The 17,641-nt window shown below is 43.1% G+C and overlaps 1 protein-coding gene across 1 annotated transcript in view; it reads right to left on the reverse strand.

The window, feature by feature from the left end:
- The window catches only part of IQSEC2 (IQ motif and Sec7 domain 2), a 65,305-nt gene that overhangs the window by 23,288 nt on the left and 24,376 nt on the right, over positions 1–17,641 (reverse strand). The window contains exons 2-3 of the mRNA XM_018571615.1: positions 4,695–4,965; positions 3,911–4,297 (exon numbers count right to left, since the gene is read on the reverse strand). Of these exons, the coding sequence (XP_018427117.1) occupies positions 3,911–4,297; positions 4,695–4,965 (658 nt within the window). The remainder of the gene's footprint in view (positions 1–3,910; positions 4,298–4,694; positions 4,966–17,641) is intronic.

Raw genomic sequence — 17,641 nt, forward strand, 5'->3', positions numbered from 1 at the left:
CGCAATGCCCCAAAAATCAAAAGTAAAAAAAAAAAAAAAAAAAAAGAAGGTTCAGCTGAAGATGGCACCCATTGTTTGCAAAAATATTCCTTTAAGGCCCAACTGAATGACATTTGTACATTTAAATGTAAATAAAAATTGTGGGCGCAGAAAAATGCATGCAAAATCTCAAAGCTAATTTTCTTTAGAAAGCAGCCATAGCCTGAGTAGACAAGCCTTACCCCTGTCAGCATATTGTGAAGGAGGACCCTTGCACTCTAACACTTTGCTGAGTTACACCTATAGCTCTGCATGCTGACAGGGAATATGGCTTTCTACTCAGGCTAAAACACCTTTGTTTTTATTTACTTGGAATGTATTTAGCAGATTTAAAATAAAAGTTCAGTTGGGTTTCAAAAGTAGCACAGGATACCTTAGCTTATAATAGCTAACTGTGTTGATCCAGAAAAAGCAAATTGTGGTATTCAGGAATGCAATTTTAAGAAAGGAAGGTTCCAAAATTGGAAATCACCCCCTTTACACACCGCTACCATATCATATTTTGGCATTGTTAGGAAGCGCATAACCATGTTCAGAACAACAGAAAAAAATAAAAGTTCATGGAGAAATGATAATCTGTACAGTGCAATAACCCATCAACAATCTGACATAGAACACAACTAGTAGGCACCACAAGGTGCTTGTATATGCTGGTTTGTGCCATGTACTTGTCTTCACACCCCAGGTAGCAGATCCTAAAATGCAAACACCTAAATAAGATCATGCTTTGCATTATGGCAATGAATTGAAAATACAGAGAGTGCCATATTTTGATGGCACCTGAGCACACAGGAGTGGGCTTGTACCAACGCGGAGACTGCGCAAAACAGGTGAATACTTTTTGGGTGGTAGCGCTTTGTGTACGACTATTTAGGTTTGAGGGGAAGGTTCACATTTTGCCTAATAAATAATGGTGTGTATGACATAATGATAATACCGTAAAGATCCTGATGCTAAATATAACTCTAGGGAAACAATTTTGAGGTACTAACCATGGCCCAAAAAGGATCTGTATAACAGGAAGCAAAAGATGACTTAATAAATGCATGTAAACACTAACAATGACATTATTGTATTTGCTTCCTTTTGGTCTGTTAAATATACCATTGAAAGTGTTTGGTTATATATCTTTGGTAAGTGTATAAAAGTACCTGTTGCTCTGCCAGAAAGCTTGTGAGAGGATAACTTACTGTACTCTTCTCAGCTATCTCTGTGAACTACCGAATCTCTCCCTACCTTGTTATTGATGGAAGGAAAGGGGTTATGCAAACACTTACTTCCTAAGCAGACAATGCTTCTCCTCCTTAAATACAGAATAGTGTGGAAAGGACATGAAGTGTGTTACTGTGAAGATCACCAGGTGAAAATCATGCAACCACCACATCCAAGTACTGGTAGGCTGCATATATACAACATTTTGTTCTTTCTTGCTGCCTTCCTAAAACAGTGCCCCAAAGCACATATCATGCTCAGTTTGCAAGGTCCCAATTGAGCAGAATCTGTCTAGGCCTTGCCATATTTCCTATGAGCAAATACAGTCTATCTAATCAGTGTATTAGCAAAACACTTTGATGTGTTGGGTAGCTGTCATATCTGCTTTCCAACTAAAGAGCAAGGAGCTCCAAAAAAGTGCAGGTAAGGTGAGTAACTGGGAGTGAGGGGATGCTCTTTGCAGAGACACGGTTACTTTGTCCTGCATGGGCAAGGTGACGGGGTCATTTTAATGTTAAAAGTAATTTTTAATATCCAGCTACAAAGTCTGTAAAATCAAGGAGTCCTACAGCTTCTCCTTGATATTGATCCATTCAAGTGAAACCCAAACATGGGGCACAGATCAATGTTGGGGCCTCCATTTTTTTCACCGTGCATCTAAATAAAAATATTGCAGAGCAGGAAACATTACAATAGTGCTTCAACCATAAACTTTAATCAGAATTTAATGAATGTCCTGTGCAGTTATTATTAGCAGGATCCCCACAGGAATTCTTACTGCAGCTTCTTGTCACATGGACCTGTGCTGAGCAACTTCCACATCAAAGTGTGCTGGTGAAGTTGCACTTAAAGGAGAACTATGAACTGAGTGCTTTTCACTCACCTCATAGTTCTAGCTGACCTGTGACAATGAGACTGTCACAGGTCGGCTCAGTAGATCGGGAGGTGAGCGAACACATACTGCCGTTCACTCACTTCTTGATCCTGTCACGGCTCTCTGCCGTGACAGGGGGAGGGGATGGATTCCCCCCTCCCCGCTCCGATCCGCCAGTGCTGACTGGCGGAACGGACGGGGCGGGGACAGCTGGCTCTGCCTCTAGATAGGCAGAGCCATTTGTCAGTCACACAGCTGGGCGGATCCCGGCACAATTGTCGGGATCCGCTTCAGCTGCTGTGTCTCAGTATACCGCGAGCTACAGCTTGCGGTATACTGAGCCTAGGGTGACGGGAGGACGCTAGTTTGTGTCCTCCCGTTACCCTAGGGAGAACTATGGGGAAAAGCAATTAAAACTTTGGCCTACTGTTTTCCAGAAGTCAGATTAAAAGTCCCAGAAGGCAAGCATACTGGGAACTAAAGAACTTTAGTTAACGGTGTGGCTAAATGCACAAGTTGATTCAAAGTGGAAAATAAAAGTGCATCCACAGGTAGGCTGTTTCTCAAGAGTCCCTTTAGAATGTACTTTTAAAGTGGACCTGTGGCATAATAAGCCCATATGCTAAACCTCCACTCCATTATACATGCAAAAAATATGCAGAGGGATCCCAAAGTGGCAGTTTCTCTAGGGATCAAAATATTTAGGTTTTTCTTTTGCCATGTATAAATACTGTAATGGTTAGAGTCAAGATGGGAGAGGGGTACTACTCAAAAGTCCACAACTGTAGTCTCAACCAACTACAGCTTCCTTGGCATTCACATTCAAAAATCTGTGGTCAAGAAAAAGAGGAAAAATTTTACTATGTAAAAAAAAAAAAAAAACTCTTTACAGACATTACTATATAAAACGCATTAGAACAAAAGTGGGACTGTGTAGAGGCAGCAATATAGTCATTTCTTCAAGAGCAAAAACACAAAAAAACTTGACTTGGCAGGGGAGTCACAAAAATGTAGCAGGAGGAAGACAAATTCACAACGATATAGTGTGCCATGACACAGCTAGGAAAGAGGACACACTAGGAATGTATTTTGAAAAGGACCCTTCACCCCATACATCTTAAACAGCCATTGTGCAGGCTGAACCAATAGCCAGACTATCCATCCACTCAAAACAACTCCATAAAATGCCTCTGTTATGCCACTATTTCTAAGAAGATTAAAGACCCATAAAGGTAGATTCCCTAGTTCAATAAAGAAAATAACTACCCTCATTATAAGTTAAAGTATCAGTACACTCAAAACTAATATATGAACAGTAAAATGTCATTGGCGTGGCTCCTTCTATCTTTCAGGGACTCTGGTAGCACAGTTTCTGCACTTGTTAGGTCCACCCAGATGCCATAGGAGTTGCAAGGGGCACTCACACACTCATTTTTGTCACTTGACAAAGAATGAAGCATGTAAGGTAATAAAAAAATGGTGGTGTTGCAGCCGAGCAACATTACTTTTCAGTTGAGTGACTTTAATGCCCGAGTCCCTGAGAAACATAAGATTCCAATGGCTGATTCAGCAACTAGCATCTTATAAACTCAATATCTGCTTTGAGTATACTGACCGTGTAAGTGGCATTTTCTTGGGTGACTAGATAGTAAAAGTTAAAACCTAAAAAAGAAACTCCACCAGTGGTCATTTACATTCTCTTACTCCATGATTTCATGCCCTTTATACGCTATGAAAGTTACTTTAATTCCTCCCCTTAAGACACTCACCCTTCTTGTGTCTCACCTGTTTGGAGAAGGAATCCTCCAGTTCTGTGATTTCATTGGAAAATTCCCCTGAGGTGTTGATGGAATCACCGTCAATACCGCTGCCGGAGACCCCATACTGAAGACCTCGCTCCCCCTGCCCACGACATGCAGCTACCCCTTCGTCCAATGATACCGGTTTGCCCTGGAAATATGGGGTGTTGTGGGTCTTGTCGTACTCCTCAAAGGAGTACTGCATGCGCATGTTGGATAGGATGATCCGACGGGACATGCGGCTCTCAGAAGCAGAGCTACGAAGGCGTTCAAAGTTCTTATTCATGCGATACTGTCTGAACGCAGTCTGGATGGTGCGAGCCGCTCGCCGACTGAGGAAATAGCCCCCATACTTCCTCTCCAGCATCTCCACCTACATCAGGAGACAGGTAGAGTGTGTGTGTAAGACAAGGGTCCAGGAGACACCAAAGAGGACAGAAGGACAGTCTGAAACATGAGGTTAGAGGGAGCAGTAGGGGACAGGATAGAAGCATGGACAGAAATAGCGAGAGAAGTCTTCAAACCTGTCCTTGGGACTTGTTAATAGTCTACAAACTCAGTTATGAGTTTAATAATGGTGTTATTAAGGCATACCACTGAGGTGACTCGGAACAAACAGAAAACATGACAACTTAGTCACAGTGACAGGTTTGAAAACCATGTCTCTAGAGGGATAGGGGAAAAGACAAAAGTTACAAACAAGGACTAAGCCTTGATGTAAGACAGGAGGAGAGTAAAGGACACATAAAAGGATCGATGTGGATGTGTACCTTTTTGTCCTGGAGGTCTGTTGACAATTCATAGCTGTCAGAGAAGGCTTTGGATCTTTTGTTTTCTTCTTCTTCCTGCTTACGCAAGGCAACACTGGCTGGCTGCAGTCTGGCCCTTTGACTCCACTGAAGGCCAGGGTGGGATGGGTGACGGGTGGGTGACGGCAGGTCGTAATGGTCGCTTTTCACCTCTACACGGTACGGAGGCTGCTGGCCTGGACTGTCAACAATTGTTCCAGATTCACTTCCAAGAGAGTCACCTCCTTCAACACTAAAGAGACAAATAAAAGGTAATAAGAAGGTGGAAAAAGATTGCCCACAAGTACAAAGAGGAGAGCACTCAAACTGAAAAAGAGACAACACAAGTAATAGATTTAGAGAGCACAAGCTCAGATGGAGAAAGCACAACGTAAGATTAGGAGTGCAGTATCGCACAGTTAGCCACAAAGAGTTGGGCCCGAGACAGAGGCGGCGTTACTAAAAAAGACAAATGCTGGAATACAAGCTAAAGGAAAAGCAGAAACGAAAGACAACACACAGGAAACTAAAAATACAATCAGCTATGGAGAAAAGAGGCCAAACAGAGTACAACATAGGGTCATCCAAACAGGATACAGACTGGAACAGATACAGCATAACATACTGTCAGCTAAAGAAAGGCCAAGGGTTTGTGGACACCTACAATAAGTGGGCACTGCTACAAAATATTGAGTTCAGGTGTTACCAGTGAAGGGTACTATAAATGCTACAGCATACAAAAGATATTTTAGACAATTGTGTTCTTCACTATTGTGCCAACAGCTTATTTATTAAAGCCATTTATATAGCGCCAGTCATTTATGCAGCACTTTACATGTGTAGTGCACATTCACATCAGTCTCTGCCCTCGAGGAGCTTACAATCGAAGGTCCCTATCTCCCATACAAACATGGCCGTGTTTGATGAGAGGAAAAGTCTTCCCAGTAGAGTGGAGCCTGTTATATTTGCAAAGGGGGGCCCATAGTTTTGGAAGGAGATTTGCAACAAGGTTATATAGCTATGGTGTCCACAAACGTTTGGCCAGATAGTGTAGCACAATACAATGTAATCCAGAAAGGCTACAGAGAAGCAATAAGGCTGGATTCACACCTAGGCAACCGCGCTTTTGCTTGTTTCTACACGCATTTAACAACTTTTTGCACGCATTTCAGGAAAATAAATCAAATTGCACTTTCTTGCAAGCAGATTGATGTAAATGAGCAAACTTACATAAAACGACGCAGCAAACACGCAGTTTTTTTTGCATTTACATTGTAGTCTATGGGACCAAGAAGCAGCTCATGTACTTTTTCTAGCGATGGGCGTTTTGCTACGAGCAACAAAATGCTCAGATGTGAACATGGCCATAGAAATGAATGGGACTTTGTTTTGGGCGTTTTTGGGTGAAAAAAAGCTTGACAAAATGCTAGGTGTGAACCAGGACTAAAAAATACAGGCAACTAGACAAAGATAGATAAAGCATAACATATGGTCATTTATCGAGAACTGAGTCCAAGAGATGAACACCACAACATGGAATGGAGTAAACAGACACAGACAGTTGAAGGTACCACCTTGATACACAGCCAAAGAGAAAACAGTGAAAAAGATTACGTTTTGCATTCAGAAAGTCATAAAGAACAGTGCTGAGAAGGCATTAGAAAGAAAAATGCTACACAACCCACTGACATAAGATGATCATTGCTAATTATGGCCAGATAGGGAGCTGCTGCATGTTTATAGCTGCAAGCAAGACACACTAGACTCCCTTTGTCAACTGATCTTGAGAGGGAAATAGTGATCAGCTGTTTTGGATATTTTAGGAGAATCTTTGGTTTCCCAGTGCCTGGCTATGCTCTCCCCCTAGGCTCACTAAGTATAATCTTGCACACTCTGCATCCCATACATACAAATTATGGTACTGGTTTAAGAAATAAATCTTCCAGCTATCGGATTATGCCTACACTTCCAGCTGCCCAATAGTCAATTTAAACCAATGAGGTCAGAAAAGCTTCAAGGACTCGTCTAACATCATTCATCTTTAGGATCATGTCATACTAGCCATTTGGTTGCTGGTGACAACTTTACAAGGACAAAAATCACCAAAACTGAGCTTACCTTCTTCCAAAATCAAAAGATTTGTCTCTGCTTTTCTTGGCAAGACTGATCACAGCAGACATTTCTTAACGGTAGACAACACTCCCAATCCAAGGAATCAACACTAGAGGAAAGCCTGATACCTCCAATATACAGTGCAAATACCCAGATCCTACAGATCTACAGCAAGCAAAAAACTGATCCCACAGATCTACAACAGGCCCCACAGGAATATCTGATCTCACGTATCCACAGCAGTGGCGTAACAATCACCATAGCGACCCAGGCGGCCACTTTGGGGCCTGGGGCATAGGGGGGCCCGGCAAGGACATTCCTGATGCCCTGAAGGCCGCCTGGGTCGCTTTGGCATCTCACGCTGCTGGCTGTCACTGGCGGCTGTGAAGAGAAATGTGCCGCTGTTCAGATCACTGACAATGATCTATGCAGCGGCGCGTTCCTCTCCACAGCCGCTGCTGAGTCAGTGAGAGCCAGCAGCGGCAGTGGAGCATGCTGGACCCAGCAGTGGAGGAGGAGGAGGCGGCGGCGGGGGCGACGGGCAGGAGACGGGGCTCATCACCGACGGTGGAGGAAGAGGAGGCGGACAGGTAAGGAGTGTGACCAGCCCAGCTGAGGGTGACCCTGCAGGGCCCACCTTAGAGAGTCTATGGTGGGCTCTGCAGGATCACCCTCAGGTGGGCTGTGTGGGATCTCAATTGGGCTCTGCAAGGGGTGTAACTAGAGGTCAAAGGGGCCCCATACAAAATTTTGCTATGGTGCTGCAAATTCTAGTTACACCCCTGATCCACAGTATCACAATATACCTTCTCCTGATATACTGTGTCTGTAGTATGGATATCTTGACAGCAGGGACAAAGTACAGAAGCAGCCGATCCCACATATCTGCAGATGCATCAAAATACTTCTAACCACACCAAAGCAGAAAGCAGACATCATACTTCTCACAGATCTATATTACAGATATGGCACTCACTGATAGATCTATACATCAATCATCTTCAAAATCAACTTTACAGATACCTCCGAGTCCACGTGCTTGCCACAGAGATCCCTTGTATCCTGCACTAACCTGCAACTACTACACATCTAAACTTACAGACCTACAAAGCATACCTGAGATTACCCACCTATGATACAGGCAATCCAGAACCCACTACAAACATGTGCGTCCTACTAAGGCAGCCACTTAGCCCAATCACTCACAAACACTGATATCCCTGAGCTCAGAGACCTATATTGCAAACACTGAGGCACCCCAAGGTGTATAATCAGAAATCCCTGTTTCCCACAGATGACACAGTGCATCCCTTAGCCCTAGCACACTGGATAATAAAACTCCCGGTAACCACATAGCTACAAAAAGATTTTTTTAAAACCCCGACCCTGATGAATGGTAGCCCAATTACCTACACCCACAGATCCCACGGAATTCACATCTATGGAAAGATGGCCACACCTGTTACAATCTGATCGTGCAATCTTCTCTGTACTGCAATGATCCACCTAAACAGTCCATTGAATGTATATCCAATCATGTATGTTCTCGCACTACACAGAAGAAAATCTAAAACTTATGTCATATTGCGCAATTAGATTGCAAAGGGCAGGGCCAACCTAAAGGCACTATGCCATCAGTTTGCATTGAGCATGGGCAACCTAAAGGGACTAAAAAATCAGAATGAAACGTGCATGGCTGACCTAAAGGCACTATGCAAAAAGACTGCAATGAGCATGGGCAACCTAAAGGGACTAAGCAAAAAGAATGAAATGAGCATGGGCAACCTAAAGACACTATGCAATCAGATTGCAGGGAACATAGCCAACCTAAAGGAACTATGCAATCAGACTGTAACAAGTGTGACCTCCAAATCTAGCATCAGTGACATACAGAGGCTATATGGTACTGACACTGCCCCCTTACACGTCATTAGCATGGAGCCTAGTCATAGTTTAAATGAAGTTATTATTAGGATAAAACGTTCTGTGAGCACACACATACAATAAAAGGTGTATGTAAGCCAAGGCTTCTTAATCCTGGATGCTGCCATAATGACTTTGCTCTCCATAGGAGACGGAGCCAGTAAACAAGTATGGAGTGTGTTTGCCAACAAGTGCTATACATCGGAGACCTAGCTTCTCCTAGAAATGCTGTGTATGTAATTTTGCACTCACATGTACAGTGCAGCCCGGGCAGGGAGACGCAGCTGCTTGTCCCCTTTTTTCTTCCTCATCTTTAGGCGTCATCTACTCCTCTCACACTGCGAGGTGAAGGACAGGTGAGGGCACATCGAGCAGGCTGTGCACTGTGCAGGGGGTGAGTCTGCAATGACTGTTTGTGACGGAAATCCAAAATCCCATCACTATGGAGCTGCAGGCAACACCTAGCTCCGCTCCTCCTACCTTCACCATAGTACAGCCCGATCTGGCTCCTATAATTAAGCTTTATTCTCGTCTAGCTGTGGCACAAAACACAAGGCAAGTCCATAGGGCATTCACAGCCTGAGCCTTTTACAGTACGTGTAGCTCTGACAACCTGGATATAGCTGTGAGCTGCAGAGATTCCTGCAATGTTTGACAAATGATGCATCACATAGGCAAGAAAAAAAGCCCCAAAAACAACAAGTGTGGCAAGGGCGGCCGCACACCGCAACAGCTGTCTATTAGGCTAGTCCATCATAAACACTTTTTATATACTGACTGCCAAATATAATATATACACATGAATACATACCACATACGTGCAGGAAAAGGCATTTGTAATCAAGGAACTAATTAGCATTGTTAATTGTGCGATTACACAATTAACAATGCCAGTAACTAGATACTGTAAACAAATGTATAAAAGCAGGAATAAATCAGAAATCTGTTGTCAAATGGCCGATGCCATGACAATGACTGCACAGTCTACTGCAGGGGTAGGCAACCTTGGCACTCCAGCTGTTGTGGAACTACAAGTCCCATGAGGCAATGCAAGACTGACAGTTCCAGGCATGACTCCTAGAGGTAGAGGCATGATAAGATTTTAGGTGTCACCACAGCTGGAGTGCCACGGTTGCCTACCTCTGGGTGAGCATAATGGCATGAGATAAACAGATATATGTGCGGGATATACAGAAGATAGCGTACAAACAGATGACCATAACCGCGGATAATTCTTTTGTATGGTTAGCACTTTCTAGCCACTAAAGGTATAGTGCTGTAGTTATCACAAGTAAAAAGCTATCTTGGTGGATCACATACCATTAAATAAACATTTTATATAGCACTGCCAGTGTTTTCCAGAGAACATGGAACCAAAGGAGCTTACACTCTCAAGTCCCTATCACACCATTACAGAGCCAGTTTGGTGAAATGCCAAGTTACACAAACAGTATGGTCTTTATATGGAAACTAGAGGAGGAAGAGATAATATATGCAAATACAGGAAGTACAATAATGAGCCAAGAGGATTTAAACCCACAATCCAAGAGTGCCATCCACTTATCCACTGTTCTGCCCTATTGCCCATTACTTGTTTGTTTAGTATGAAATTAAATATACCTGTAAAAATAAATGAAATTGTGATTTCAAGTACACCTCCCCTAAATAAACCAGCAACAGGAGTGAAATGCAAATGCCCTGACATACCTTTTAAATATCCTTCAGAGTTTGCTGGCTGCCCTAAAACCTGGGGTACTCCATCATGCAATCCAAACTTTAGAAAAGGATGTCATGATAGACCATCTTCTCCAGATAAGCCAATCTAGGCAGGAGCTTAGGGCCTCATGGATGTCAAGGGGGTCCAGCTACAACCTTTATTCATCTGCAGTAAACCAGGGGGATACTGAGATTGGTCAAAGCTGTGTACCGCAGCATTACCCGTGCACCGACCCGCTGTACACCTGCTATAGGAACACCTCAGGCTTGGAACAGAGACTTCAGAAGATACACTGTTGTATCTTCTGCTGTCTCTCTCCCAAGCCATCCGAGCTGCAGAGAGAAGAGGGTTGGCGAGTGGCCACATGACGGTGGATAAACCCACCCAAAAAAAAGGTATTTGCAGGGGTTTTCAAGCATTATACACACCTCATATGTGTGGTTTCTTTTGTATTTACATGCACTTTAACATCCATCGATGGGAAAGCCAAAGCTGCTTCCTTCCCTAGGACGCCATTCTGCGTCAATCCATCCCTGCCTCTAGTACTAGAAGTGAGAAGCTATTTAGTATTATCACTCTTTCAATACATCAAACTTTCTACATGTGAGAGCAATGATTTAGCAGTGGGTGTGCTTGGAAATTCCTATTCTACAATATAGGTGAGCAAAAGGGGATCAGAGATCTCCAGATTACTGACCAAGGGTGAACTCGTGTCCTATGGTATTTCTGTAAATGCAAATGTTTCCTGAGACAGGTCTCTGGGCTCGTCTTTTACGATGTAAGTTTATCATGTCTTCATTGGAAAGTGTTTTCATTTAATACTGCCGCATACATTATGACAGTTTGGAAAATCAGAATTGTAGCCTGTACTACAGCAAAAGCATTTTATTTTCCTGTGGACAGAGAAGAAAAGAGGTTTGAGCCTCTGCCAGGTGTGTATTGCTACCCATGTCCCTATTGGGGAGATTTCCTGTCACTTCCTGTCATTAAAACATTTTTAGCAGACAAGGAAAGGATTAGAACTTCTGGCAATGTTTTTTATTGCTGGTCATGTCCCCTCTGTCCTGGTGACAATTGAACGGCCCATTTCTTGTGCGTTGGTCAAAGGAACAGAAAATGAAAAAAAAATTACCCTTATGGGGTCACAGACAGAAATAAAAAGCTGACAGGAATTTTCACTCTTCCCCACTCAAAAAAAAACTAGAAGGAAGAAATGTGCCAGGAGTTGGCTTTAAACGTCAAGCATTTTCCTAAAAGTAGCCTATCTTCTCCATTTCTCGGTAAGTTGAGATATGCAGACTGACCTGAAAGAAACCCCGAAGTTCACACTCACTTTTTCCAGGTCACCGGCTCCATGTATTGTAACCACTGAATCAGTACGACGACCGCGGAACTAGGAGGTGGAAAATGGTAGCCTTCATATTTCTCACACAAGAGGGAAAATGTATTTTGGGCGTCAAGCCTCAGAGAGGTGTTTCTATTTTCAGGCTTCTAATGAAGCTATCATGACACAAAATGGCTGCCCGAGGCATGTTGAAGTTCTCACATAGCTCTCACAGAGCGTCATACAAAGGTATGTATAATTGCACAAAGAGTGTCAGAGCAGGTAATACAGCTATAGCCAAACTGGGTGGGCCGGGTTCTTATCTGTTCAGTTTTACTGTCCTTTTATACTGCGTGCGACATTCCTTACTAATCTGCACAAGAAGTGCACAAACCTGTTCTCTTCTCATACAGAACAAAAGTCAGCGGAGCCACAGAATAGTGCTGAAGGTAAACACCAGTTCAGTCATGTAATATTGATAGCACCCGAGATCCTAGAATAGAAACTAGAATCTTGAATTATCACAGAAAACTAGAAGTTCCACTCCTTGACAAAAAAACAGACCCAGAAGGAGCTTTACACATGGCAGTTAAATATACTAAGGCGCATATACTGTTAGCAGGCTATCTAAGGGTCCATTCATTATGGTAACATGCAGTAAAACAAGCAATTTAGAAACTCACTAGACCCTAAGCAGAGTGAGATGCAGTGCCATTCATTTTGCATAGCCCCAAACAGCGCACACCTGAGATACAGAGCATAGCAGGGGGAAAAAAACTAATAGAACAGGAGCAATTTCTTCTGCATTGAGGTATATTCAAAATAAAGGAGCTACTATAAGTCCACTCAACTTCTTCTATGATGTTGGTTAACTATGTTAATTGTTTTGTTTTTTTATTACCTGCCTGGACTTTACTAAGTTTACTTATCCTTTAGCCCCACCCTCCGAGTTTAACTTGTCCACACTGCTCCCCTCCACCACCACCCAAACACACAGAGCTCCATACTCACCTAGTTCTTGCTGCAATGTTCACATCCTGTGCTCCAACTTCTTCTCCCCGATGTGCTTGTGTGCGCAGTATATAATGGCTTGGGAGACAACCCCAAAGGGGTTCTACTATAAATGCACATACAAATGGGGTGGGGTGAAAGTTTTCTTACCCTTTTAGAGCTTGTGCACATGGGTGGCTGAACCCATACAATGTAAATTCTAGAGTATTTTCCCTACCGAGGAGCCACCGGTACAGCCTCCAAATAGGAGTCAATGGCTGTACGCGGGTATACGCTGGATGGTCTGCGTGTCAGTAAATGTATGAGTGTTTATGCAAATTCAGCGTATAGCCATGAACACCCATTGATTTTTTTTATGTGCGAGTGTACACAGCACCTGTGGGTCCAGGGCAGGGAAATAAGCCAGAATTTATGTTGCACGACCACAGCCACGTGGATGAGCCCTAAAGCAAACCTTTGCAGGGCAAACAAAGAGCTTCACTTTAATTGTGGACCCACCAACAGCTCAAACTCACCTGTCCTTCAGTCCATGGGAGCAAAGAACAATACTGGGTACTTCCAGGATAGGAGAGCAGAAAACATGCTCCCCTTCCCATCCAAAACAATCATAGCCAACCACAGACGTTATCATTTTCAGCAAAAATTTCAAACCAGTTAGAAAATCTCTGTCAAGTCTTCCTTCCTCTACAATCATTAGATTGTGCAAACACAGCAGCAGGTTTCGGAATGATCAAGGTTGGGCATTTCCTCACTCATTATTTTAATAGAAACATTTACTTCAACTAAGGCAGGGATAACTCACCACCACTGGAGTCCTCCAAAGATATAGAGATGGGGGCATCTCATTCCCCAGGGATCCGCCAATAGCGGAGTTTTGGCTGACCCCTAAAGTATCTCCTGCTGAAGTCTTTTAATGAGCAATATACACAAGTACATTTACTTACGGTGCCCCCGCAACTGTGTATACAGGTTTTCAAAGAATCCTGATAGTTTTTAAATGCCTAAAAATACGTGGCAACATATTTTATAGCTGAATTACTATTGGCAAAAGAACTGATAACACTAAACTGATGAGCGGTAAAAGCTTTTAAAGCGTCGCCTATGGCCAATTTTGGGTATGCTAGTTTTTTGCAATTTTGCGAGTGCGCGCAATTTATGTGCTTGACATGTTTGGTGTCTATTTACCCGACGTGACCCGATCTTTTATATTTTACCAAAAAAGTGGGTAATATTAGTTGTTTTATAGCATAATGTAAAAAAAAAACGTTTTTTTCTCACAATTTTCAGTAATTTCTCCTGAATATAGTAAAAAATAAAACCCGCAGTGGTGATTAAATACCACCAAAAGAAAGCTCTATCTGTCCCCAAAAAATGGTATAAAATTCATTTCAGTACAGCGTTGCGTGACGGAATAAATGTCAGTCAAAGTACTGCAGCGCTGAACACTGAAAAATGGCCTGGCCAGGTAGGGGATCTAAACACCTGGTCTTCAAGCGGTTAAATAAGCATGTACTTTGCTCATGTAGGCGAGCATTGCTTAATCTCGATCTCCCCCACTACTTATACTCACGTTCAGTTTGCTCCCCTGCTGCTCCATTGGCTCCTGGAGGAAATGGTTCTAAGCTGTTCTGGTCAGAGCTCACACAGGGCTAAGGTTTTCCTGCACCTCCATGTGACAAGTATTTGGGCCTTGGGATTAGCTGCTATGGGAGAGATCCACAAGCTCCATATATATCCTGAAATGCTGGGTATTTTACATCACGCTGGTGGAGAACATGTTCACTTTAACAAGCTCAACTACTTCCTTGAGAGTGCCGGGAGTACTCTTTGGAGTATACTGTCTTGGGACGTATGGAGTTAGTCATGGATGTAACTAAGAACTCTGCAATTTGAAATATGTAGCTTTTATTTTACTTCTGTGGTTTAATAAAGTGACAATGCAATTGACCAAGTGAAGCTTATATTATCTTGGCAATAAAATCACCTGGGCTGGGTTATATAAACTGGAGCTTAAAGAAAGTGGAAGTACTGCTACTATCTAAACAAAGTTGCAGCTAATTACAGTGTCCTGCGTATTATAACTGTGAACATGGCCACCTCAAACCAAACTGTATCCTGCCATCATTACGCTATAACAGTGGTCTCAAAGTACCGAGCCGGTACTATGTGGCCCGCAGCCAGAAATTTGATGTGAAGGGGGTATTTTTTTTATGTGAAGGGGGGCAGTAGAAGTGCATTAGGCTACATTCACACCTGTATCTTTAGGTGCAGTTAGGGATTCCTGTATCTTTAGGTGCAGTTAGGGATTCCTGCATCAGGAACATGCGTTTCCTGCATCAGGAATCCCTAGTCTGGCGTTTAAAAGCAGCAGCTGTCACCTATTCAAGTTAATGATCAGGTGACAGCAGTTGCATGTAAACGCCTGCACACAGCATGTAATGATACGTGATACAATTACACAATCACTCGCCCTGGACGCATTAATTGTGTATTCAGGGAGAGTGTTTTCTAACCGCATTTAATAATAGCACATATTACATGCTGTGTGCAGGCGTTTACATGCAGCCGCTGTCACCTGATCATTAACTTGAATGGGTAACAGCGTCCGCTTGTAAACGCCAGATTCGTGATTCCTGCTGCAGGAAAATGCAAGTTTCTGACGCAGGAATCCCTAATCGCACTTAAACCTACAGATATGAATGGGGCCTTATTGTGAGTGTATTGGGGCCCGTAGTACCATATCGCATATAGTGAAGTTGTATTTTAAAGTATGAAATTTGGCGAGCGGCCCCCATGGGAGAAAAAAATTTGTCGAGAGGCTCTCGAGGGAATTGAGTTTGAGACCCCTGCTCTATATTGATGTCCACAGTGCCAGAGATGTTTATGATCACTATAGATGCCGACATCATGGTTCTTTGAAGTTATTAAGGGGAGCTGTCAATCAGTCACTGATTCTTTCAGTTCTCAGGCATGCAATTCAGGAAAGGAGGGTAGTCTTGTGCACAAGAGTCATACAGTAACTGATGAGCCCAAACAGCTTTGTGCACACAAAACCACATTGTTCAGAACTCCTTAACTGGTAAAAATGATTATATTATAGTCCAGGATATGCTGGCCAGCAGGGGAGTTACCGAAAGGTGTGGAAACAATTGTTGACTGTCTGACTGTTGCCATTTGCCTCTAACCAGCACAGCAGTTATTCTAGGATACAAAGGAGACAAGGAGGTGGCACTGGATGTAGGCTCTCCCTATATCATATTAATAGATAGATTTTAAATGGGAGTATATGACTACAATACACAGATTAAAAGGAGAAGTGAGTGAGCTTTGTAGAACACTTGCAGTCTTTGCTGCACACCATTCATAATTCTAATTGGTTTGAAAGTTAAGCATTGAGGTACATAGCAAAATACACAGGCCTTTTCTTTTCTTCCTGGCATTGAACGAGTATGCCAAGATGCGTAAATTCCTAAGGCAGCTGGTAATCAGTTGTTCTGTAAGCAGCCCATGATGCTTCGCATCAGAAATTCCCAACTCTGCCTCTCCAATCTCTCTGCATTCAATGTTTGCACATCCATTCTATTTTTGCTTCACCCTGTTGAAGTAAACAGGAAGCACGGAAAGCATAAAAGGTCCCACAAGATGCACTGAGGTAGACTGCATAGCACTGAACCAATAGCAAAACACTGCAGGTCCTTGCTGAGGACAGGGGGTCAAGGTCCCCTGGAAGCCTTGCTTCACCTGACTGTGATGGATCATGAAACATTTTTATAGAACAAGACAATGGTAGATGAGCAAGCTTTCCAAATTCAGTTTAATGGGAACGTTTTCAAGATAGCATCAGCAGTTCAATTTATTTTTAAAGTTGCTCTACTTACTCTAATTGCTACAATGAGGAGCAGCGCATACCTCGAAGAAATTTTTGATATGACATTTTTTTCATACTTGATGTATTCGTTTGTGTGACAAATATAGTGATTTATAGATCAGCCACTGGAGGGAGCAAGCAGTCAAATTTGCAACCACTCTGCCTCTCTGTAGAGCAACAGGTAATAATGAAAAATGCCAGGCGTATGTTCAATGTGTCGGCCGACTCCTAGACTAGGTAATGTGCCAAGGAGCAGTCATGAAACAAACACTGAGTACCACTGCTAAAGGCTTGTTCACACCAAATGCGGACCAGATCTGCATGAGTTTCTTTTTTAGCCTAAAATGGGCTTGCAGTGCGTTCCAGGGCGTGTGCATGCATTTTGGTGTGTTCCAGAGCAGAAAAAAATAGGGCATGCTGCAGTTTTTCCACATGTGCCGGATCTGAACGCTCTGGTGTGAACTAGAGCCCAAAATACCATTGGAATACACTGGATGCATTTTCGCTGCGTTCTGTAACTGCTCGGCATCTGCTCCGCGCTTGGTGTGAACAAGCCCCAACGAGTTCTCACTGATTTCTCCTGCAGTGAAATCAGGTCAGAGGGGAACCAGACTGCAGGGGGCCAAGGAGATCAACACCCCTGGAATTGTCAGTTTCCATGATTACTTTTTATTCTATAGCTTTCTCTTTTTTCAGTAAATGTATAAAGCAACCAAGTGCACGTTATTCCCAGAGAGAAACTTAAAAAGCCAACTTTCATAATTTGTTTTAAAAGAGCCCAGCCTTTTTTCATCATAGTTCTCTTTAGGGGTTACAGGAGGACATATACTAATGTCCTTCTGTGACCCAGCATATAGCGTCCTACTGCCCTTTATATGCACACAGCACAGAGCTGCGCTGCAGCCGGTACGGATCCCGACCAGTTTGTCGGGATCCACTCCGCTACCTAGTCAGCACTGGAGGAACAGAGAAGG

The sequence above is a fragment of the Nanorana parkeri genome, unplaced genomic scaffold (genome assembly GCF_000935625.1).
Source record: "Nanorana parkeri isolate BGI_ZX_2015 unplaced genomic scaffold, ASM93562v1 scaffold1793, whole genome shotgun sequence".
Taxonomy (NCBI): Eukaryota; Metazoa; Chordata; class Amphibia; order Anura; family Dicroglossidae; genus Nanorana; species Nanorana parkeri.